This window comes from Cheilinus undulatus, linkage group 20, assembly GCF_018320785.1.
Source record: "Cheilinus undulatus linkage group 20, ASM1832078v1, whole genome shotgun sequence".
Classification (NCBI taxonomy): Eukaryota; Metazoa; Chordata; class Actinopteri; order Labriformes; family Labridae; genus Cheilinus; species Cheilinus undulatus.
In genome coordinates this window covers 24,574,386-24,599,353 of record NC_054884.1, presented here as the reverse complement: position 1 = coordinate 24,599,353, position 24,968 = coordinate 24,574,386, and the positions used below count along the sequence as shown (strand labels likewise).

Sequence of the window (24,968 nt, the reverse complement as noted above, 5' to 3'; positions counted from 1 at the left end):
AAAAAAATAAAAGTTGACAATTCAGTTGGAAACAAACTGATTAATGTGACTTACAATGGATAATTTCTGAGGTCAAAGTTTCCCTTTTTTTTAAGGTTTTCTGAGGGAATATTATTTCAAATGAAGACATAAAAGAGCCACAAATCATCACATAGGAGCTACATGTGGCTCCAGAGCACACGTTGAGTATCACTGCTCTATGCTTTACTTTTGGTACAAAAGTGATTCATGCTAGTATACGTACGGTGGTATCGGGCTGCTGACATCAGCACGACTCCTTTCTTGTGTTTAAGATTCATGCTGTTGTACTTTGGAGTCAAAGGCCTGGACTGTGGAGCATTCACAGAAGGCCTAAAGCTGGTCTAGGCGTATACATGTAAAGTCTTCAATAGCATCATCTAGGAGTGTTAGTCTGACTTTAAATGTATGTAATTAAAAATCTGATGCCTGTTATATACAACTCAAATTAAATATAAATGCACAAAAAGCTACTCAGTTACAGTAACCTGAAACATTGATGCATGTCATGCTCTGTTTACAGTCTGAGCACCTTCATCACATTAAAATTAAAAATGTTTTATTAAAACAACATTAAGATCATTTTAGCTTGGAAAAGATATTAAAGTTCATATTAAGATTTATTGCATCTAGTACTTTTTAATTTTACTAAGATTAAATAAATTATTTTAAATTACTTTTAGACAGGAAGATGTTGGCCTATAGTGTATAGTTTTATAGTTATTGAATGCTGCCCTCTGCTGCACAGAGCTTGTAACTATCCTCCCCAGTAAAAGCTCAATCTTGAGAAACACGCTGCATGTTGATGTGACTTTGACATTTCAAAAATGCTGACTTAAAATGGCAAGAAAAAAATGCATTGGTTATTATCAGATAAACATCTGAAAACAGCAAAAAAGTGGACAAGCATTAAAAAAAAACAGTTAAGACCCTCTCAGTCAGGCTTAGACGGTCTCTTGTGGTGCAAACACTGCTGGGAACCAGATCTACCTCAGCCAACAACCTTAAGAGTTTTGGAAGCTTAAAAATATCTAAACCCTCTGGTATCTCTTCAGTTTTCTGATGTTAAGGCCATTGAAATAAAAAAAGTCCACCTCCAAAAACATTCTTGAAATTGTATGTACTGCATATTTTCTTTTTCTTTGGTTTTTGGTGTTAAGTACTTTAGCTCTGATCAAAATGACAAAATACCAGAACATTTTGGGAGTTTAACCCATTGAATGCAATTTGATTACATGATAAAAGCAACAGAAAGTAAGTATATTATTTCCTGTACGATAAATGATAGGGAGCAGGGGGATTTGTTAACATCAGTCTTTGATACATTAAAAAATAACAACAAAATTGATTTGATGCATACTTTTTTGTGCATTATCAGATTTGAAATTTACCCATTGAAAGCCATGAAGGACAAAAAATGTCCGCCTTAAAAAAAACTGCCATAAAACCTGACAGTGTTATTTTTTGACTTGCATACCCTGTGCTCTTCACAGATGAGAGCAGGTTCACACTGAGCTGCCTGCTGTCTGCCACATCCTCCGGCATGATCATTTTGATGGTGGGTTAGTGATGGGGGAGCATATCCTTGGAGGACCACACAGACCTCCATGTGCTAGCCAGAGGTACCCTGATTGCCATTAGGTACTGGGATGATGTCCTCAGACCCATTGTCAGACCACATTGCAGTGGGCCCTGGGTTCCTTTCTAATGCATGACAATGCTCTGCCTCATGGTGGAGTGTGTCAGCAGTTCCTGCGTGATGAAGGCATTGATGCTATGGACTGGCCTGCCTGTTCCCCAGACCTGAATCCAATTAAACACCTCTGGGACATCATGTCTCGTTCCATCCACCGACTGATACCCTGATCCAGGTCTGGGAGGAGATCCCTTTGGAGCATGCCCAGACATTGTAGGGAGTGCATACAGGCATGTGGAGGCCATACAGACTACTGAGCCTCATTCTGAGTTATCTTTTGAGCAGTATATAACCTAATCCTGCATGTAGCAAGCATTGTACTATCCTTACATGGCACTGATTGGCTGATTGGTCATTTTTTGATTGGGAATTTCAAGTTGAAGTTTTGCTCGATGGCTCTGCCTGACAGATTGAATCTGGCTAATTCAAGGCTAGCTTTTGTCTGTTGAATATTTTTACAGATTAGTTGGAAGGTGTTTTATGTTAGTCAGAACGGAAGAGTCATAATATGCCGGTACACATATTTCCAGTTTTAGATTTTTTTTTTTTTTTTAATTCAGCTTTAATCATAAACAAAGTCTAGTAGCTACATTCATGAAATAACTACAGTGTAAACATCAAAGACAAAGCAACATTTCATAAATAAAACAGAGAAAAAGATAAGTCTAACCCAGGGGTAAATTATGCATTGACCTGTTTTAGAAGTAGATACGCAAAACGGATGCTCGCTTTAACTTCGTTTGCTTTAGCTGAGGCTAACAGAACTACATAGTTGTATGTGCTATGTGAGCCAGCACAGTTACGCTAGCTATGTAGGTAATGCTACCTTGTGGGCCAATGTAGCTAAGCTGGCTTTAGCAACTTGAGTTTTAGTAAATGTAACTAAAGCTACCAAAGCTGCTATAGCTACATAGGCTAAAAAGATAACTACATCCCTTCATAGCTAATGTACCTAACACCAGCTATGTAGCTTTGTTAGTTTAGACATTCATAAGCGAGCTTAAGCTTTAGCTATGATAGCTATGTAGCTCCTTTATCTAGGTAGTTTTTGCAGCTAATAGAGCTACGTTTGCTACATTTGCCAGGTCAGAATGTTTTCATGGAGGGTGAGCTTTTTTCCTGTAAGCACACTGTTCACTTGGCTTTATTGGTAAATAGTCTGCTTACAGGTTTTGCAGATCGGGTTTTTGACTTTGATATTTAACCCTTACCTAACCAAACCAAAAGTTTGATCCAGTTTTATTTTGAAACTTTTAGCATGTATTTCTGTTCTGGAGAGACCACATCTCTCCATAGTGGTTCGTGAGAGGGAACGTTAAATGTGCTGCCTCCTGTCTCTACCAGGACACTCCTGTCAATGATATTCTCAATCTTACTGAGACTTCTTGGTTTAATAAATTTTAGATATAAATATTTAACCCTTTAAAATACCTGTAAAATGTTTTGTTCTTGAACCTCTTTCTTCTTGGGCCAATCGCACTGAACAGGGGGGCATTTGAATCAAGAGAAAACACAGCAATCAATGATATTTAGAAATTCACATATTCTCTGCTGTTTTTTTAATTGTCCATTTCCTTTGAGATAAATGATTATTATTGTTAACGGTTTTGTTTCTGTGTCCGGGTCAAATGGCGCCAATTTAGTCCCACTGAGTACTGTGTCAGCAGGTTAACTGTGTCCCTACGCCTCGCACCCACTGATATCTATCACAACTGCCAATCAGGAGCACATTAATCAACCACGGTGTCAAACAGCATGGGGCAGAGAAAGTGCTCGGCCCTCCACCCATCCATCACTCCAGCTGTAAACTGGCATCCAACATTTAGATTTCTTTTTCTTAACCACAGGTTTGGTTGTAAGGATTCAGCAGAGATTGATTAGTAAAGTTTCTCTCCATAGCTGCTTGTGGGATTCCTTTTTCTGTCTTTTCTCTGTCTCTCTGTCTCCCAGCATAAAGGTAAAGTGGAGAATTGGCTTCAGGTAAAGATGTTATCTGGTGTTAACAGTGGAGTGACACCATAATGGAGCAGCAGGGGTGCAATTACCTACCAGCCCTCCCCCTCCTCCCTCTCACCTTCCCTCCGCCTTCACCTCCACCTTCACTGACAAATTAAGATTAATGATGGAGATAAGTAAGGAACCTGACTGCCTTTCAGTATCTCACAGTCATGTTCAGCGTGAGCAGCCAGGTACAGCTCATCAATATGTGTAACTCTCCTCCTGTTCACTTTAAACCCTCCCTTTGGCTTGTGGAAGTAAAGTCTATATTTGAATTTGAATTTTATCCATCATTTAGGCTGCTGTCAGAACATTTTGCAGGAAAATACTGCTTCCTTATCCATCAACCAGCAAAACATATTATAAAACACTGATTATGAGGGGGAGGGTAAATACAAAAACCTTAAAGTTTATTGGAAGAAAACATAGGAGGGTTTTCAGTTCACCTTTTTTAAATTCCCATCTTTTTGCTATAATTTGATTTCCTCGAGCTTTTCCATCCCTTAACTCACCAGAGTGAAAGGTCGATGTTTATAAGGAGAAGTATAGGGGTGAATGGGCTGTCATCAAATGCAATTTAATTATATCAACACAAGCTTATTGAATCTGACGTTTTTAGCTCCCTGGCTAATAGTTCACCTCCTGGGCAAATCAGCTTTGGAGCAGACAGAAAAGTAATTGTTTCAGGTCTTAGCATGACTATACAAACTGACATTACTGTCCTCATCCAGTTGGCCCACTCAAGGCCACTCATGAGTTCAACCTGAATAATAAGCACTCTTATCAAAGCAACAAAAAATGAACTTTCTTTTATTGTACAATATTGCCTAATTAAAATGTAAAGCCTTTTTCTTAAACCGAAACATCCTGTTTTTGTTAATGTTAACAAAATGTGTGTGGGCAAATTGACTAGAATAGTTGGAAAGTAATGTCAGACTTTATAGCTAAGCCACAATGTACACAAGTGTCAGGATGTAAAAGAATAAAAAAGAGGGAACTGAAATGACTTTAAGGGAGTTTTACTGAAAAAATGGGAAAAAGTGGCAATAATTGGTTAAAAAAGGCAAGAGTGGGCATAGACAGGCAACAATTGGCACAAAAGGATGGGAAGATGGTGAAAAGTGGTCAAAGTGGCAGAAGTAGGATAAAAGTGGTAAAAAAAAATGGAAAAAGGGGCAAAATGGTAGAGGAAAAACAGTTAAAAAGTGTCAAAAATGGGTTGCAAGAGGCTAAAAGAGGTCAAAGTAGGCAAAAGGGGGCAAAAATTGGATTGGGAAATTGTGAAAAGCATTAAAAGTTGGTTAAAAGATGCAAAAATGGATCAAGAGAGGCAGAAAGGTTCAAGAATGAAAAGAAACTGTTAAAAGTGGTAAAAAAAAGTGGCAGAAGTGGGTTATAAGGGGTCAAAATGGGTCAAGAATGCAAAAGGTGGCACAAAATGGATAGGAAATTGGTGAAAAGTGGTTAAAAAGTGGCTACAAAATTTGATAACAGTGAGAAAATTTTGAGAAAAAAATTGGAAAAATTCCAATTCCAGGCATCTTCTCACAATGATGGAGCAGAGAGGCAATATAGACTTTGGAAACACCCTTTGATGAAAATCAGTACTTCACCCTTTAACGCTGAACTTGCCACAGGCAGGAAGTGACTGACATAGTGATAACTTCACTCAAGGTGCTGAAGTGACTTACATCAAAAACAACAACTATCCACCAGAATCATGAGCAAAGAAAACCCAGGAGTGACCCATGAACAACTGGTGAAACATCTAAACACATCGGAATACATCTAAAGCACAGCTAAACTGCCCAAGGGCATGGTGGGAAACCAACCCCAGGTTTAAAATGACAGTGGGCGAAGCTTATATCAATTGGACTCATTAGATGCATCAACTTAATCAAGTTACTCCAACATTGCAGGTCATTTTACTCAGAATGAAGTTAAGATTACACTTGTAGTTAAATTCAACTTGGACGTTTCAGCACTCTAGTTTTGTTGTGTAGTGTGCATCATATTTGTGCCAAAAGTAAAGTGCAAAGTGTAAATATGCAGAGTTGTAAAGTTTGTCAGTGGGAGGGGGGCAATAATAATGCCAAACTGAATTATAACTGTCAACCCAGCGCAGTGTTGCATGCATTTATGTGCATGTAAAGGCCTTGAATTTCAGTTGTTTTTAGGGATCTGAAGAAATTAACATGTCCCAGAGAACCTGCATTTTCATTGAGATAATAGCACAAATACATTTTAAGATCTTGAGAAAACACCCAGAAATGGGCGCGCAGATGGTCAAGTGGTTAAAGGCGCTATCCATGTATGCAGGTGGCCCCAGTTCAAACTCGGCCTGTGGCCCTTTGCCGCATGTCTCTCCCCACTCTCTTCCCTGTTTCTGAGTCTCTCCACTGTCCTTCCTCTATCTAGTAAAGGCATGAAAAGGCCCAAAAATATATCTAAATGAAAAAAAAAATCCCAGAAACCCCTTGTTATCAAAGAGAAATAGCAGTATAATAAAACTGTATGTAAGTATGTCTGCTTAGGGCTTTCGTAGGTTTGGCAGATTCCGTTGGAATGCTGTAAAACCAAAGGTAAAAGCAGAAAATCAACAGTCCAGAGAAGAATAGTTCAAAGCAGTTCAAACTAAATGTATACAGGAGGAAGAGTGATGTTTCAAATGTGTAATGTATTGCAGCTGTTGCTGTGTTATGTTGTTAAGGCTGGGTCAGTTACAGTGTCAGAACAGTTCATTACCTCATAGGAAAATATTACACAGACATACGCCCTGAGATGCACACACCTTTCTTACTCGCACTGAGCTGTGAGTTAACTCTGTCGTGAAAAGAAAATCATATTAAAGGGCTTTAGGGCATGACTGATTTTTTTTTGTTGTTATAATTCTGAGAATTTTTTTCACTATCACTATCTTGGCAACTTTGTTCTTTTTTCTAGTCCTCCTGTGTTCATGACATAATTTTACTTATGATCTTTATCGTGAATAGCCTTGTAAGGTGCTGGCAAAGTGTTAAAAAGTGCTTTACAGTCCCCCCCTACCTTTATTTACCAAAAGCTCTCAGTTGTCCACAAGAAATTTGCTCCCAAAGGTGGCAGGTAACCAGGCCCCTTCCCCCAGCCTGCTATGCCCCACTAACATGGACTCTACTGCCCTGAATGTCTGAATGTGCCCCCCTTCCCTGCCCTCCAGCTGGAGGTGTCTGTTTCACAGGCCTCTGTAATGCGGGACCTTGGAGGATAAGGTTTCACAGGTACAAAAGTTTCTGCTTTAATCCTATCACACAGAGTGAGTGGTCAAGGCTCGGGCTCCTGCATAATCTCGGGTTTATCCAATGATGTGAGTCAAATGACAGTGAGAATACAGAGAGGAAGAGATTACCAGTCATCTTTGATTAAATTCAGCTAATATTTGCACTGCAAACGGGGAGAAGGGTCCTCAAGTGGCAACTGAACTTAATCACACCTCAGTGAAGAATGGATACAGTATAAATCTCCTGTGGCTGCTGGTATGATATGATACGGTATGGTATGATACAGTTTGATACGATATAGTGTGATTCAGTGTGATGACATGTGAATCGATACGAAGACACATGATTCAAAATAATGTAATCGGGGCATGCAGTTGGTTTAGTGGTTTAAGGCACGACTCATGTATGTGGGCGGCCCGAGTTCAAATCTGGTCTGTGGCCCTTTGCCACATGTTTCTCCCCAATTCTGACTCTATCCACTGTCCTCCTCTAAAAATTCCCACAAATAAATCTTAATAAAATAAAATAAAATAAAATAAAATAAGTAAATCAACGCAGTACAATGTTATACCATATGGTATGATACACTTCAGTATCATACAATATGATACAAAGAAAGAGTTAACAATGTAAAATGATAAAACATAATAAAATACAACACCACAATGCATTGACATGATATATAAAGATACTCTACAATGCAATACAAAATTGTATAATTTCGCCTGATACATTATGATAAAATAAAAATTACACAGTATGACATAGTACACTTCAATGTGACTGGATAAACTTCAATATAATACTAGAAGATGGAGTATGATATCACACAATACAATAGGATTTATTACAAAATGATATGACAAGATGTAGTACAGTATGATGCCATATAATACGACACAACACAATACAGTATCACAGAAGACAGAATAAGATAGAATGGGATTGGATGGGACAGAATGGAACAGTACAGGATAGGAAAGGATAGAATGGGATAGACTAGGTTAGGTTAGGATAGGATAGGATAGGATAGGACAGGATAGGATAGGATAGGATAGGATAGGATAGGATAGGATAGGATAGGACAGGATAGGATAGGATAGGATAGGATAGGACAGGATAGGATTGGATTGGATGGAATGGGATAGACTAGGTTAGGATAGACTAGGTTAGGTTAGGTTAGGACAGGATAGGATAGGATAGGATAGGATAGAATGGGATAGACTAGGTTAGGATAGGATAGAATGGGATAGACTAGGTGAGGATAGACTAGGTTAGGTTAGGATAGGATAGGATAGGATAGGATAGAATGGGATGGACAAGGTTAGCATAGACTAGGTTAGGTAAGGAGAAGATAGGATAGGGTAGGATAGGATAGGATAGGATAGGACAGGACAGGATAGGATTGGATTGGATGGAATGGGATAGACTAGGTTAGGTTAGGTTAGGATAGGATAGGATAGGATAGAATGGGATAGACTAGGTTAGGATAGACTAGGTTAGGATAGGATAGGATAGGATAGGATCGGATAGGATAGGATAGAATGGGATAGACTAGGATAGGATAGACTGGGTTAGGATAGGATAGGAAAGGATAGTATAGGATAGAACCGGATAGGATAGGAAAGGATAGGATAGACTAGGTTAGGATAAGATAGGAAAGGATAGTATAGGATAGGATAGGATAGGACTGGATAGAGTAGGAAAGGATAGGATAAACTAGGTTAGAATAGTATAGGATAGGATAGTATAAAATAGGATACAATAGGATACGATACATTATGATATGATACAGCATTACAAGACTCCATGCAATATGATATATGATACAGACTACACGATACACAATGCAACATGATACAACACAATACTATACAGTATTCTACATTTTTTGTCACTTGGAGAAATTTGCCTTAGATTCCAAAGTGTCACTTAATTATCAGCCTCTATTCTCTGTTACGCACAATTGAAAAAAGGAAAAACCTACATCATTTCAAAAATACTCCTATTCAATCACTGTAAAAGGATGGATGTCTCACAATGATTAGAATAAGCAGAGTAAAGGTTCAGTGTTTTCTTTAAAAGTCTTAGTTTAGTTAGTGACTGTGGTCTGACTGTGATCACACCGGCCTAATGATGTATTTCAGTGCAGAATGAAAGGGTCTCTAATGACTGACTGGTCTATGCTGTAGTCTGAAGAACTTATTAATGTCACAGCAGGTGATCTCACCAGACTAAAGGTTGTTAACACGGCCTCCTCCAGAGACAACAACCTACCCTGACTCCACGCTGCTGGTCCCTTACGGTCGCCATAACTCATAACTATGCTAGAAGAAGTTTGGTGACTTGACTGAAAACTATGTGTAATTTGGATCTGGTCATTTAAATTGAATGTCTTTAGGGATCCTTAAGACTTTTTACTCTGCTGACAGAAATCCCAACCAGCCTGAGATGTTTTTCATCCACTCTAGACAGTATGTATTCTGAGAAATTTAATCCATATTCCTGCTGACAATAACAAAGCAGATCACTGTGTCCTTCCACAGTTCCCTTGAAGTGTGAGACTTGAAGGTAGAGTGGTTCTTTTGAAGACAGGTAGAAGGCGTTGCGGGGCTGAGAGGTGCTGCAAAGGGCATGTCCAAACAGACTTTAGGCTCTGAGTGATGGGACACGGGAAACGGTAACAGGACACTTCAGCCCTGCTCTCATGTCAACACAGCCATGTGAATCACAGCTGTGAGAGCGTCTGGAGATCCACAAGACAATAGATGTTGACTCTCGGCGAGATCTCTTTCAGAAAGCTTTGTTTCTATGACTATTTATTTGTCAGCATTCTTTGTTGGTTCACTCCTTTAAAATGGATTAAATAGACGTGTAATAAATGTTTATCACTCATCAAAGCTCCACTGTGTTGATCCCACATGGAAGTGGATACTGTTAAGATGCAATGCATCCCTGGAGTTAAAAGCCCTTAACTTTAGCCTCGTCCCAGCCATGAGCCATGAACGGATGAAGATAAGTCAACTTTTCTGTCTGTGTGATTCTGAAGATGGAAAAACATACTAATGCCCCCAGTTGGTGTAAAATTTTGGATGACAAATTTGTCTCTTAGGCATCCGTTGGATGGGAAATTCTGGAGGACATCTTCACCTTTTCAGCTGTGAAACGGTGAATGCCCCCTCCTGGTTTCTTATTGTCTGCATATCATTAAATGTTCCAGAAAACTCAAGAACTGATGAGAAACAAAGTCATTGACCTCTATTAGTCTTGAAAAACTTTCTAAGCCATTTCTAAGTCTTTGGGACTCCAGTGAACCAGTGTGAGAGCCATTATCCACAAATGGGGAAAACTGAACAGTGGTGAACCTTCCCACACTGATAAAAAATATTCAGCCAAATCTACTTAAAAAAACCTAGGCAACTTTTTGCATCAATTGTTGTTGTAGATTAGCCAGATAAATCTTTGTAAAAACTACTTCTCTGTTTTAATTTAAGAACAAAAAAATCAAAGTAAAATTTACCTACATTTTCAAGGAGATCCAACAATACTAATCTTTGTTTAACTTAACTTCTTTGTAAATACGTCTAAAATCAAGTTTTCTCAGCTTGTAAATATGACTTGTGCTTTCTTGGCAGTAAAATTGTACAACAATATGAATAGTACAATTTCTGATTTCCTCCCACTAGCAGTGTTCTTCAGTAACACCTATAGCAATAGTTGCAAGGGAAGTATCTGCATTTGTTTCCACACCTTCTAGATTTCCCCTTATCAATGATATTAACAGAGAATGATTTATTAACTTAAATTTTAACACAGGCAGTCAAACTCATTTTCAGGAAGTACTCTTTCCACTCATGGTGCAAAAGTGTTGACCATCAAAATCAACAATAATCCATCACAAAGATGAACAAAGGAATCCCAACAGTAATCTCTGTACAACATTCAATATCTAAACTCACCTGATCACATTTAAACACATAGAAACACTTTGCCCCAGGGCATCATGGGAAAATTCTGCCTACATATCCCTAGATTGTTTCCCACCAATCTGATCTATCATCGCTGCCATGTTGTCAGTTAACGTTTATCACTTATTTGAAATACCCACAATGCATCACAAGGGGCATTGATTCATGGATAATGTAGTTTTTTGTAGTTTTGAAACACAGAATGAAACTGAGTAAAAGTCAGGCTTAGTCATGTGGATAAACTTTGGAAGACTGGCTTACATTACCTACATTATTCTTGTTTGGGAAATAATTCACAATGTCTTGTATTTTTAACAAAACAAACTGACTACAAAATTAGATTTACCCAAGCTAGGAACTTGGATTTTTATTGTTGATAGAGCAGATTAAATTAAGTTAGATTTACTTTTGCCCAGATTCATTTCTGTCAGTGCAGGAGTGGTCGGCCTACCAAAATCACTCCAACAAAAGAGTGCATTGATGACACATCTAAAGACCTGCAGGCCTCACTTGACTTAGTTAAGGTCAGTAATTATTCAACAATAAGAAAGACAGGGCAAAAATAGCATCCATTTGAGATTTCCAAAGGACAAAACCACTGCTGATCAAAGAATACAAAGGCTTGTCTCACTTTTGCCAAAAACATCTTGGTGATCCCCAAGATTTTTGGGGGAAATATTCTGTGGACTGACGAGACAAATGTTGAGCTTTTTTGATGGTTTTAATGTCCCGTTACATCTGGTATAAAACAAACACAGCATTCATAAAGAGAACATCATAGTAACAGTCAACATGGTGGTAATGTGATGGTTCAGGACCTGGATGACCAGCTGTAATTGATGGCACCATGAATTCTGCTCCCTACCAGAAAATCCTGAAGGGGAATGTTCGACTGTCAGTTTGTGACGCCAAGCTCAGATGTTCTTGGGTTATGCAGCTGGACAATGATCTGAAACACACCAGCAAGTCCACCTCTGAAGGGCTCAAATAAAACTAAAATGTAGCTTTTTGAGTGGCCTAGTCAAAGTATGGACAAGCTGCTGTTGCATGACCTTAAAAAAGCCATTCATGCTTGAAAACCCTCCAATGTGGTTGAATTAGAACAATCCTCCAAAGAAGTGTGGGCCAAAATTCCTCCACAGTGACATTAAAGACTTATTGCCAGTTATTGCAACCACTTTCTTGCAGATGTTGCCGGCAACAATGGCAAAACCACTTAACACATTTAGGGGGAAATTAAAGTAACTGCTCCCTAAATGTGTCCTGTGGATATAAGAATTTGGCAGGCACAACTTTCCCAAGGCCCCTGGGGTCATTAGGGATCAGAGCTAAAATCAGATAAGCTATTATTTTTGTTTGTTTGTTGTAATACCTGAGACAGTATAATATCTGACAGTTACATTTTCATGGTTGATTTGAAGGAGCCTTGTTTAAAAGAGATTTTATAGCCATGTAAATGATCGGTACGTTTTAGGCCTGGCCCAGAGTCGGAAGTTTTTCAGGTCTGGGAATTCTGTAGAGACAAAGTACAAGCACTGCCAGTCACAACTGATAAAAGTCTGGGCTTATCACTTCCTTTTCTACATTCCTTTGTGTCCAAGGTTTTTACACTGTTATAATTCAAAGTTGTCTCAACTTCTAAGGATTACTGAACAAAATGCCTAAATTATTCTGAGTTTTAAACACTCAAGCTGGCTTTTGGTGCTTAAAAATAGATGATAGAAAGAACTTATTTGTACCTCAAGATAATATCAAGTTTTCCAAACAAAAGATACCAACCTATCATACAATAATCATAACAAGTAACACCAAATTTACCCTACAAATGAAATCAGGCTTAACTGCAAAATAACATCAAGTTGGCTTTATAAGTAAAAGTAACGGACAAGTTTTCCTGACAAAAATAGCATTTGATCTATCAAATAATAACACGTTTTACAGTCAAAAATTCAAAGTTTCCCTGGTCAAAAAAGTACAATTTATCTCACAAATATTGTCAAAGTAACTCCATAAATGAAGCTCTGTTTTCCTTTTTGAATAATACCGAGTTTTCTTATGAAATGATACAAAGTTTTTCTGGTAAATAATATCCAATCTACCTCACAGATAAATTAGGTTTACTTCATCAGTAGAAGTAGTTATCCCACTTTAAATACTACCATTACCATCACCATGGCATCATTCATTATTTGAATGAGTTATACCAAGTTTTCACATCAAATGAAAAGGAGTTTCCTACCTAATAAAACCAGGTTTCCCCATCTTATAATACAACGTTTCCAATCAAATGATACCATGTTTTCCTATCAAATGATAAAGAGTTTTCCTACTGTATGAAACAAAGTTTTCTTATTAAATACTAACAAGATTTCCAATCAAATACTAGAGTTGTCCAATCAAACAATACCAAGTTTTCCTATCAATTAATAGAGTTTTCCTACCAAATACAAAAAAGTTTTACCATTTAATAAAACTAAGTTGTCCATTCAAACATTACCAAGCCTTCCTTTTAAACTGAGAAAAATGAATCTGGGCAAAAGTTAATTTAACTTAATTTATTCTTTGATATCAAAAATAAAAATCCAAGTTTCTACCTTGACATAAGTAAATCTAATTTTGTTGTTAGTTTCTTTTGTTAAAAATACAAGACACTGTGATTTTTTTCCTAAACAAGAATAATGTAGGTAATGTAAGCCAGTCTTCCAAAGTTTATCCACATGACTAAGCCTGACTTTTACTCAGTTTCATACTGTGTTTCAAAACTACAAAAAACTACATTATCCATGAATCAATGCCCCCTGTGATGCATTGTGGGTATTTTAAAAGAGTGAAAAATGGCTTTCCTAACAATCAGGAATAGATGAACTGCTAACTGAAGACATGGCAGGGATGATAGATCAGATTGTTGGGAAACAATCTAGGGATATGTAGGCAGAATTTTCCCATGATGCCCTGGGGCAGAGTGTTTCTATGTGATCAGGTGAGTTAAGATGTTGAATGCTATACAGGGATCACTGCTGGGATTCCTTTGTTCATCTTTGTGATGGATTATTGTTGTTTTTGATGGTCAACACTTTTGCACCATGAATGGAAAGAGTACTTCCTGAAAATGAGTTTGACTGTCTGTGTTACTTTTCAGTTCAGACATAACCATTTTTGGTAATATCTATGATGAGGGAAAATCAAGATGGTGTGGAAACAAATGTAGACACCTCCTTTGCAAGCAGTCGTAACTGAAGAACACTATCCACCTTATTCCGTGAAACTACATCGAAAGCATGAGTCATTTTAACAAGCTGAGTTTAATTGATTACATAACCGTGTGAAGCAGATGGATACGCCCATTTCCTCGTTTTTCACCAAGGGTTTTCACCATTTTTGAAAAAGTAAGTAAATTTCACTTTGATTTTTTTTTTAATCTAACCTTTATTTAACCAGATAAAACCCATTAAGACTGAAATCTCTTTCACAAGGGTGACCTGGCCAAGAGGTCAGTTGTTCTTGAACTAAAACAGAGTAGTAGTTTTTTCAAAGATTAATTTGGCTAATCTACAAAAATTGATGCAAAATGTTGCCTAGGTTTTTCTAAGTAGATCGGGCTAAACATTTTTATCAGTGTATGCAATATAGTTTTTCTACCAAATAAAACCCTGCTTTCCCATAAAATAGAGGTTTCCTTTCAACAAACACCAAGTTTTCAAATCAAAACATACCAGGTTTTCAAATCAAATGTTACCAGGTTTTCTTATCATATGTTATTGAGTTTTCCTGGAAAATACTATACAGTTTGCCTTATAAATAAAATCAAGGTTACATGATAAAAATACCCTTTCCCTTTAAATAACATCAGTTTTCCTAATGACTAAAGCAAGGTTTGCTTAACAAGTAAAACCAGGTTTTCCAGTCACATAATACATGTTTATGTTACCAAGTTTCTATTAAAGATTATTAAGATTTCCTGGTATATAGCATAATGTACAGTTTGCCTCACAAATAATTGCAAGCTTGCTTTGTAATAACAATATAGTTACAAATTAAATGAAACCAAAGTTTTCCTTTTTTAAAAATCATACCAAGATTTACAAATGAATAATGTCAAGTCTTCCTAAGAAGAAATAATTTTTCCCATCAAATAATATCAGATTTCCTGATAAAAATGTACAGATTACCTCACAAAAAATGTCACTGTTACTTAATAAAAGAGGCTATGTTTTCCTTTTTAAATACTACCAAATTTTCCTAATGAATAATTCAAGATTTTTCTACAAGTAATACCAAGTTTCCTTTTCTAATAAAATCATTTTTTATCAAATAAAACCAAGAAATTTCCTTTAAAATGAACCAAGATTTCCTCAGAATATCAAGTGTTCCTTACAAAAAATGTTGAAGTATTACCAAGTTTTCCAATCTGTTTCACATTTGTGAACAAGTTATATCAAGTTTTCCTAATAAATAATAGGTTATCAATCACTCGATATCATATTTTCCTTATATACTATATCAAGTTTTCCTATTAAATACTATCAAGTTTTCCTTACAAATATTAAGTTAAAATAGATGATTGTTAAAACTTTAATAAACGTGAGCTCCTGAAACTTATGTCAAATGTCATTTTATTTGTTGGCAAACCTTGGTTTCTCTGTAATTTGGTAACTTTGGAGGGACAAGTGAGTTCTATACCCAAAACTATCTGCTTCTATTTTAGCACCAGAACTCCATCAGTAGTTAAAACTTGAAATAATTCTATTATCTTTGTGGAGACAACATAGCACAGTAAACAATGATTTTAAACTTGTCATCAGTTGTTTCACTGCATCATGGTCACCTCAGAGATAGAGGGCAGCAAAGTTTAACAAATCCAAGTGTATCTTCCCACTTCTCTTCACTGAGCTGACAATTATTTGGACTTCAGCTTTAAAAATATTATGTTTGCATTATATATTAAAATATATAATACATATTTTATTGTCGAGTTATTGCCAAATTTTTTTTTTACATTATGTCTTCCATATGTAAATCTGAAACTTGAAAACAACCAAAAATACAGAAAAAATAATTCACTTTTCACATCATATCTATTTATTTACACTGGCCAAAGAAAAGCAATATTTACAGAGTTATATTTGACATGTTGAGGATTAAAAGACATGGTTGACTGTCATGAGAAAAATAATTTGCTTTTTACTTTTTAGACCTGCTGTCTTTGAATAATCTTTACTCAAAATAAACAGATTTGAGGTTGTCAGCTAGATGGAAGTAGGATATAAATCTATACTAATTTGTACATGTATAAAATCATTTTTCATCATTTTTTTTTAAATTATTAAAATACTAAAAAAGCAAAGGTGCATCTCAAACTGTGTTAGTTTAAGCATATTCTTTTTAAACATTACAAAAGTTGTACATTAATATTTACTGTGCACACCTGAATTCCATCAGTAGTTTTCACTGACATTAAATTACCCCAGACAGTGTTTATGTCAGAGTATCAGTGTCACTGAAATCAGTGCAGTCCTCTAGTACATCATGATCTCCTTGGGTGCGTCCTCTGTAGGCCTCTGCTGCTCCCTCCTGTGTGTGTAGGCTGCATGGTCGTACATGAAAATCAACCCAATGGCACCAAAAGAGAGCACGATATAAGGGATGACCATGTAGAATCCCAGGCTCATCTCTGTCTTCTTGTTTCTCATCTCTACTGGAATATTTTCAGCAAAGAGCCGCACTAAATCCTCTGCCATTTCAGTAGCGAAGATATTACACACGTATATGATGAGGGCCAAAAGAGCCAGACAAGCTGCAGGGGAAAGAGGGAAACCATTAGCAAAGTTCAACATTTAAGTAATTCAACCTATGTGTGTAATGAGCTAACATTTAAGCCTAACATACTATGTGAGGATGTTAAGGACTTATTCTCATGGTAGTGCTAGCTACTGTGTATAATTATCTAGCATTTGGGTACCCTTCGGTGTTTGCATAGCCTCAATAGTTTGCAAGCTAATGTGTTACAATTTGTCAAAATTACAATCTAGTGCTTGGATTACTCTCATAGTCCTATTAGCCAGCATTATAGTTAGCACATGTTTACTAATATATATGGGGCTACCTTTTATGTTAGCCAGGAATGTTCCTCCTTTATAATGTGTCATTAGCTAGGAGAGTGCTCCATGCTAACTTTGTTGTTGTCTTCCTTTAGCCAAAAGACTTTCAAATGTGTTGCCCTTCTTTTCCTATTATCTGTTTTTGGGCACACTCACATGTTTACATAGTCTATTTAGTTTACATGCTAATGCTCTGCTAATATGCTTAAATGTGGCTGAAATTTTGAAGTGATAATTTTTTTAAGTCCAGTGCTTACATTACTTTTTAACTAGCAAGCTTCTCAGATGCTAAAACATCCTGGGCTAACTGTTATGTTAGCCATAAAATGTACCCTTTATTGTGTCATTAACATACTAACATGGTAAGCTAGTTTTCGCTGCTTGTCTGCCTGTAGCTAAGTAATTCTTTATTTTCTTGGTTTTTGGCACATTGTAGTTTGCCAGCTAATGTGTTGCTAATGTGCTTCAATACAGACCTTTTTCAGTTTTTTTGCTTATATTACAGTGTAAATGGCTAGCATTTCAAGTAACCCTTGTTATCTAACACATCAGTGGCTTCCTTTTATGCTATCCTGGAATTTACTCCTTTCATATCTGTCATTAACACTCTTGTGTGGTAATGGTAGCTTTGATTTGGCTTTATGCTGGCTTCTGTTTGCCTGTAGCTAACAGGCTTTCAATGTATGTATACAGATGAGGAAATGCTTTTAATTTCTATATAAATAATAATTATGCTGTGCTACAACAGTGCCAAAATTACAGTCTAATGCATACATTACTTTAATAGTCCTACTAACTAGCATTACATTAAGTTCAACATATTAGGGGGTACTTGTTAGCTAGAAAAATACCCCTTTCATTTTTTTCACTAGCTAGGAGGAGGCTCTATGCTAATTTTTCCAACTGCCTGCCTGTTACAGGCTCTCAAATGTGTTGTCTTGCTCTTCCTGTTGTCTAGGTTTTTGGCATACTCTCATGTTGCATAGTTTATTTAGTTTGTGAGCTAATGCACTGCTAATGTGCTACAATACAGCTAAGATTTAGGTCCAGTGCTTACATTATAGTCTTTGTAGCTAGCATTACAGAAAGCCCATTTGCCAACATATCAGGGACAATCAGTTATGCTAGCCTGAGTTCCTTCATTTCATATTGTTCCATTAACACTGTAGTGTGCTAATGTTAGCTAGGGCATAGCTTTATACTGGTGTTTAAAGATGAGATGCTAACTGATAACTGATTAACAAACCTATTACAATACTGCCAGAATCACAGGGCTTACATTACTTCTATTTTCCTACTAGCTAGCATTATAGTAAGCCCCTGTTTGGTAACAGATTAGGGGCTCACTGTTAGGCTAGCCAGAAATGTACCTGTTTCCTATATAGTGTCATTAGTTAAGAAGAGGCTCTTCACTAACTTTTCTGTATGCCTGTAGATAACAGGACAACAGCAGCTCGTCCTGCTATCTAGGTTTTTCTGTGTGCTCTCATGTTTGTATAGCCTACCTTGTTTGCATGCTAATGTGCTGCTAGTGCGCTACATTACTTATAAGATTTAGATCTGGTGCTTACATTATAGTCTTCTTACTTGCTAGCAATACAGAAAGCCCCTGTTTGCTTACACATCAGGGGCTACCTGTTAGGTTAGTCAGTACCCCTTCCCTTAAATGGTGGAATGGGGTAAATGATACTGGAATAAAAGTAAGTTTTCAGCTCTTACTACTAGTCCAGTCATTATCATATTGTTCCAAGATAATATACCATAAATCTTTACATGTGAAACTTAAGCAACTGAACTAAATATGCCAACCAATTTAAGATATTGCAACAGTTAAAAAAAAGACTAGAAGAAAGGTATGATAACAACCAGCAGATGATCCTTAACGTAATTCAACCCTTTAAATATAACAATGTCATCTGTTTCAGGAAACAGTGATATGAAGTCAGGGAAATGTTTAAGTAATTTTTCAGGACAACAAGAGAATTTCCAGGACTTTCTCTCATTTCTCAAACAAATGACCAATTGTTTTCCAGGTTTTCAAAGGCATATACAGTAGGAACCCTTTCTATCTTGATACATTTTCCAACCTAAAACATACAACTGTAGAACTTTACAACAGCATTTAGTGTTCCACCCTAAAAGTGACATCAGAGGAAACTGCTTATGCATGGAAATGGTGATTTTTTTTTTTATTTAATACAATACCATCTCATGTAATGTTTTAACTATTCTGATACAAATTTGTATTACTTACCGCTCAGTGAGCTGCACACATAGATGCCTATGGGCCCCATGTAGGTCTCATAAGGGTTACTGACACTGTTGTAGAGGGAGATGAGGATGCTGCAGGCCGAAAACAGTAAACACAGCGCCAACATGCCCAAAGTCAAACCATGCAGGACTACAGGGGCTCCTCCTGATTCTAGCAACTTGGGAAACACTAAAGACAAATAGAACAAACAAACAGACACAGTTAGAAGATTTTGATTCAGTTTAGGATTTATATAGGCTATCTTTACTAAAGTAGTTTCTAGGGATGTGAGTTTTCAGTCAGTCCTCCAATACTCTTATTATCCTTTTTTGCAAAATATGTATTTCTTTACTATGAAAATGTATTTATATGTGGACCATACTATGTTTTCGACAGTCTATCCCTCATCCTGCTGTATCACGGTAGGGCAGCACTGTTTTAATGAAATAGCAAGCAATGGTTCCCCTGACTCGGTGGGGGGAGCTTTACACAAGTCTGTCACTTTTCGAAATGTTGCAAATCAGGTCTCAATTCTACTGCTCTTTCCTCAAACATCTTTTTTTTGCCATGACGGTGGCTTATACCCTTGCAAAGCAGATCAATTTAAGACATCTGCAAATCTCAGATGCCCCCCTCTTGCAGACCACTACTGTGAGACGCCACCTCTGTCAGGATAGAGATGCATGTGAAAGCTTTCAAAATAAAATTGGATTAAAGTTCCAGTTAGGGTAAGGGTTAGGGTTGAGATATCAAAAGTTAAGTCAAAAAACTTATGTGCAAAATGTTTAATGTAGCCAACAGTCAAACAGTTGCACAGGCAAAAAGCTTGTACTCCATGAAAGCACTCTAACTTAGCTAATGTAGCTAAGGCTAAAGCTTATGAAGCTATGTTTGCGATGTAAGCTACTTGATTACGTAGCTAAAGACAGTACACCTTTTACAGTTCTGCAAATCTCAAAACGCATGTGTTATTATAGTTAAATAGCTAAATAACTAACATGGCTTAAGCTAAAGCCAATGAAGCTACGCTCGCAATGCTAGCTTATGCTACATTTGCTTAAACTAAGGTAACTAAATAGCTACATAGCCAACTAAAATACATTAGCTTTTGCTAAAGCTAATGTAGTCTCACAGTAGTGGTTGGCCACTGGGGGCATCTGAGATCAGTCTTCAAGCTCATGGCTAAAATCGTGCATGTAATGCTAACTACGCTAACTATTGTAGCCTGAAACCATACACTCAGGTGAGTCAGTAGGGAAATGCTACTTGAATAATGACATAAACAAGTACTTGGTTATTTACTCCGATCTCTGGTAGTGTTGGGTAATGCAGGAAATGTTTCTTAGATTTACTAATCTATCTTTCTCTATTTAATATTTTAAAGCAGTTTCCTCTGAGCTACCTTTGTTGTAACAAATAGAGCCCCTAAAGACGGCTTCAGGTGTATTCTCTGGATTATCCAGAATAACGTAAGCAGTCTTTAAAGACATGCTATTGTTGAGTTATCCAGACCTGTGTTTAATTCTCATGACACATGGGAGAACAAAAAACTAAATAGCTGGATACCATAGTTTTATATGTGAGAAAATATGGGTGGATATGACCCCTAAAGGCTTCACGTTACCTTCAAATGAATCATCTCCTCCAAAAGAGGGGCAAGAGGTTCTTAGGACGACACCATCAAAAAGCTCCAGTTGAACCTCGGCACTTCCATTGAAGACGCCAGTCCCAGGTCTTGAGCATTTCAAGGATGTTTGAGACCATTGAGCTGACATACCAAACCCCAAACACCCGACAGCGATGGCAGTGACCAACGCACTGGACGTGAAATGTAGACTCTTCTTTGTTGAAGGCATTATCGCGGTATTCCAGCTGAGCTAGTTAGATCCAAATGGAAGGGTCTCGTCTCTGACACAGGTTAAGACCCAGTAAAGAGTCAGTATCTGAGTAAGCTGGCTGGGTGGAGTGAATGTGGATTGCTGGTTGTAAAATCTCGATTATGGCTGTGACCTTTGGTTCAAAGGAAAAAGTCATGGCTGGTTGTCATGGCAGGGACAGAGGCAACTTTAAGGAAGATAATATGACACATCTTAAATGGAAAGCAGGATAAATCATACACTGTTTGAAAGAAGTAATAGTTGTTAAATAGTTGGTGGAAGAAGCGGAACAAAGCAGCTTTATGACTAAACAACTGGCAACTTTAGGGAATAACTTTCAAAGATTTGAATTCAAAGTCCTTTTCCTGAATTTGTGTGGTCATAAATCATCCCATTGATTAATTATTTACCAGTCTGTCTATAAAAAGTTACTGGAAGAGCGAGGTGTGGTCATGTGTGTCAGTGAAAAACACAAACGTCATGATAGGAGTTGTTATCTTTCACAGAAGACATCTCAAATGTTTCTTTCATAATCTAACCATGAGCTACATTTGACCACAAATAGACCTGGCATTTTGAGTTATGACATTACAACACATGATGAACTGAAACAGACACAGGAACAAGGCACACATGAGACTACACATGTAATCATTTCTGTGGGAGTTTTCTGTTAGTCACAGATAAGAAGATATCAAGAGGATCTGTTAGTGCCTTTGCAGAAGGTTTCTGCCAAGTCTCTTATCTTTCAGTTTAATTGAATTAATAAAAAGCTTAGAATTTCATGAACAGGCTTACATTATGATCGAGTACGTTTTTATAAAACATTATGTTTTATTACTGAGGTAAATAAGATACAATTGTTAATCTATCTTCCTCCTTAAGCCACATTTTCCTCAAAGTCTTTCAGAAAATATATGCAAATGTTATTAAAACAAATCCTGAGTTGGATCAGCAGTGAGGATGGATGAATAATAAAAATCTGGGCAGCATGATATTATCTGCATGATATTGATATCAGCAGATATTGGTTTAAAAAGTGAATTATCCTATTGGCAAATATGAAAATTCTGCAGATCTTTATAACTGATATTTTGACAATAAAAATCTGCCTTTTTCAGCTGTAACTATAGGCCATACTGTAAACACTAACATAAATTTTACTTGAAAACAGAGTTCAGTTTTTTGCAACCTGCACTTATTATAAACAAGTTATTTGTTCTCCTTGGCCATAAAAGCAAAAAGAACTCGATTTACTTAAGTTTACTTGCTTTAAACAATTGAAATACTGAAGAAGAACGTGTAACTTTTTTCACTACACTGTAAAACTGAACAGTAAAAGCTGGCTCAAGAAATGTGTTGTTTACTTAAAAAAAAACAGTTATTTCAACACTGTTTTTCTGAGTTGATAGACCTCATTTTGAGTTTTAAGTAAAAAGCACTCAAACAATTCGCCTATGCACTGATAAAAATATTCAGCCCAATCTATTTAGAAAAATCTAGGCAACTTTTTCCATCCATTTTTTTGTAGATTAGCCAGATAAATCGTTGTAAAAACGACTACTCTGTTTAAGTTCAAGAACAAAACAAAACAAAAACAAACAAAAAAAAAAAGTGAAATTTACTTACATTTTGAAGGAGATTCAACAAGACTAATCTTTGTTTGACTTAATATTTTCTTTTAAATAAATGTAGTTTCAGTGGACTCAACTTGTAAAAATGACTCATACTTCCAATGCAGTTTTACACAATAATTTAATTTCTATAATTTATGATTCCCTCTCACTGGCGGTGTTTATTATAGACACCTTTCACAGTGCTTGCAAGGGAAATTTCTGCATTTGTTTCCACACCTTCTTCATTTTACTTCCTTATTTAAATTATCAGAGAATGGTTGAAATTTTGATTTCAAAGCTGAGACAGGCAGTCAAACTCATTTTCAGGAAGTCCTCTTTTCACTCATGGTGCAAAAGTGTTGACCATCAAAAGCAACAATAATCAATCACAAAGATGAACAAAGGAATCCCAGCAGTGATCTCTGTATAACATTCAACATCTAAACTCACCTGATCACACTGAAACATATCTAAACACATAGAAACACTCTGCCCCAGGGCATCATGGGAAAATTCTGCCTACATATCCTCAGATTGTTTCCCACCAATCTGATTTATCATCACTGCCATGTCTTCAGTTAGCAGATCATCTATTCCTGATTGTTAGAAAAGCCATTTGTCGCTCATTTGAAATACCCACAATGCATCACATGGGGCACTGATTCATGGATAATGCAGTTTTTTGTAGTTTTGAAACAGAATGAAACTGAGTAACGGTAACAAAGTCAGGCTTAGTTATGGATAAACTTTGGAAGACTGGCTTACATTACCTACATTATTCTTGTTTAAGAAAAAAATCACAGTGTCTTGTATTTTTAACAAAAGAAACTGACTACTAAATTAGGTGTCCTTATGTCAAGCTAGAAACTTGGATTTTTATTGTTGATATTGAAGTTTAAATTAAGTTAAATTTACTTTTGCCCGGATTAATTTTTTTTCAGTGTGAGGGGCATTAATGTTGAGTGGATTGAAGGCTGAACTTGGTGAGCCATCAGCTACACTGTAAGACTGAACAGTTGAGGATTAGTAAAAAAGTTCGTTGTTTTTACTTAAAAATCCCAAATAGCTATTTCAACCTTATTTTCCTGAGTTAATAGAACACAGTTTTAGTTTTAAGTAAGTACTCAATGGCTTCAAATATTTCTGTCATTGTGCGCAAACTATTTGACAATCATTCCTTTATCTGCAGAGTTTTCCCAGAATGCTTTTGGGCATGAGACACTGTTACACTGTTGGTGACTGAGTTAAAAAGTCCCAACCACAATACAGAATTGATAATGAACATGATGGAGTACTTCCTATTTCAGTGTGCACCTTTCAGTTACTGTCATTTGTAGGCTCTTTAGTTGGTCAACCCTGAGTGGAATTGATGTTCAATATTAAAGTATGTTATAGAGGGTAACACTCAAATTAGCATTTGAATCCCAGTTTTGAACACCTAAATAAACTAGTTTTAAACTACTTTAGCACACTTAAAAGTTATTTTAACCCACAAAAATCAACGTCAGTTTACTTGCTATTTTTTAGGCAACTATTTACCACATCTTTTTTTTCAAAGTAAGTTCAACTCACTCAATTTAAAGTCTTTTTCTCTATTCATCAGCATTCCTTACACTTGAAAGTGTGTTTTGAGTGCTGAAACTTGTTAAGTTGCTACTACATTTAAATATTAGTGTCGATATTGTCTACAATCCTTTTTTTTAATATTGGCATATTGGATATTAGCAAAATGCAATGAGTGCACCCTTACTAAAAAAAAGAATTCAAATAAATAATTAAAAGTAAATTAAATTAAAATGTAATGATATTATCAAATAAACTTTCTGAAAGTTTTTGAAATGCCAACAAGAGTGAGTTATGTCTGCTACAGATAAAATATAAAAAGGAAGAGAGAAGTTAAATAGAGGGAATTAATTTAATTTAGATTTTTTGGGGGGTAAATTAAATACATCATATAAAAGATAAATTAGGCTATGTAAATAAATTATTACATTATTAAAAAAATATTCTGTTCGAATCAATTAAAATAAATTTCATATGTAAATCAGGACCCTTGATGGAAGAAATAGATTGAAAATAATAACAATTTTGAAAAAAAGATAAATTGTGTCACTGTCACTTAAGTGGAAAGATGCATGGGGTTACAAAACGAAAAAAGAGAACGTAAAAAAAAAAACTTCCGTCGTTGT

General features: G+C 36.4%; 2 protein-coding genes across 6 annotated transcripts in view; one reads left to right on the top strand and one right to left on the bottom strand.

Annotated features, from left to right (window-relative positions):
- Positions 1-24,968, top strand: part of ptprea (protein tyrosine phosphatase receptor type Ea) — a 170,391-nt gene that overhangs the window by 48,993 nt on the left and 96,430 nt on the right. The gene's annotated exons all lie outside the window — the stretch shown is intronic.
- On the bottom strand, positions 16,007-21,197 carry LOC121527941 (clarin-3). Its single transcript, XM_041814991.1, has 3 exons — positions 20,911-21,197; positions 19,290-19,475; positions 16,007-16,731 (listed from the first exon to the last, which is right to left on the bottom strand). Exons 1-3 carry the CDS (start codon positions 21,140-21,142, stop codon positions 16,454-16,456), a joined length of 696 nt encoding a protein of 231 aa, XP_041670925.1. The 5' UTR covers positions 21,143-21,197; the 3' UTR covers positions 16,007-16,453.

Excerpts from the sequence above, each read along its gene's own strand:
- LOC121527941 (XM_041814991.1), bottom strand. The coding sequence starts at position 21,142 with ATGCCTTCAACAAAGAAGAGTCTACATTTCACGTCCAGTGCGTTGGTC. Across the intron at positions 19,476-20,910 it reads AGGAGATGATTCATTTGAAG|TGTTTCCCAAGTTGCTAGAA; the intron begins GTAACGTGAAGC and ends ATTTGTCTTTAG. Across the intron at positions 16,732-19,289 it reads TGTGTGCAGCTCACTGAGCG|CTTGTCTGGCTCTTTTGGCC; the intron begins GTAAGTAATACA and ends TTTCCCCTGCAG.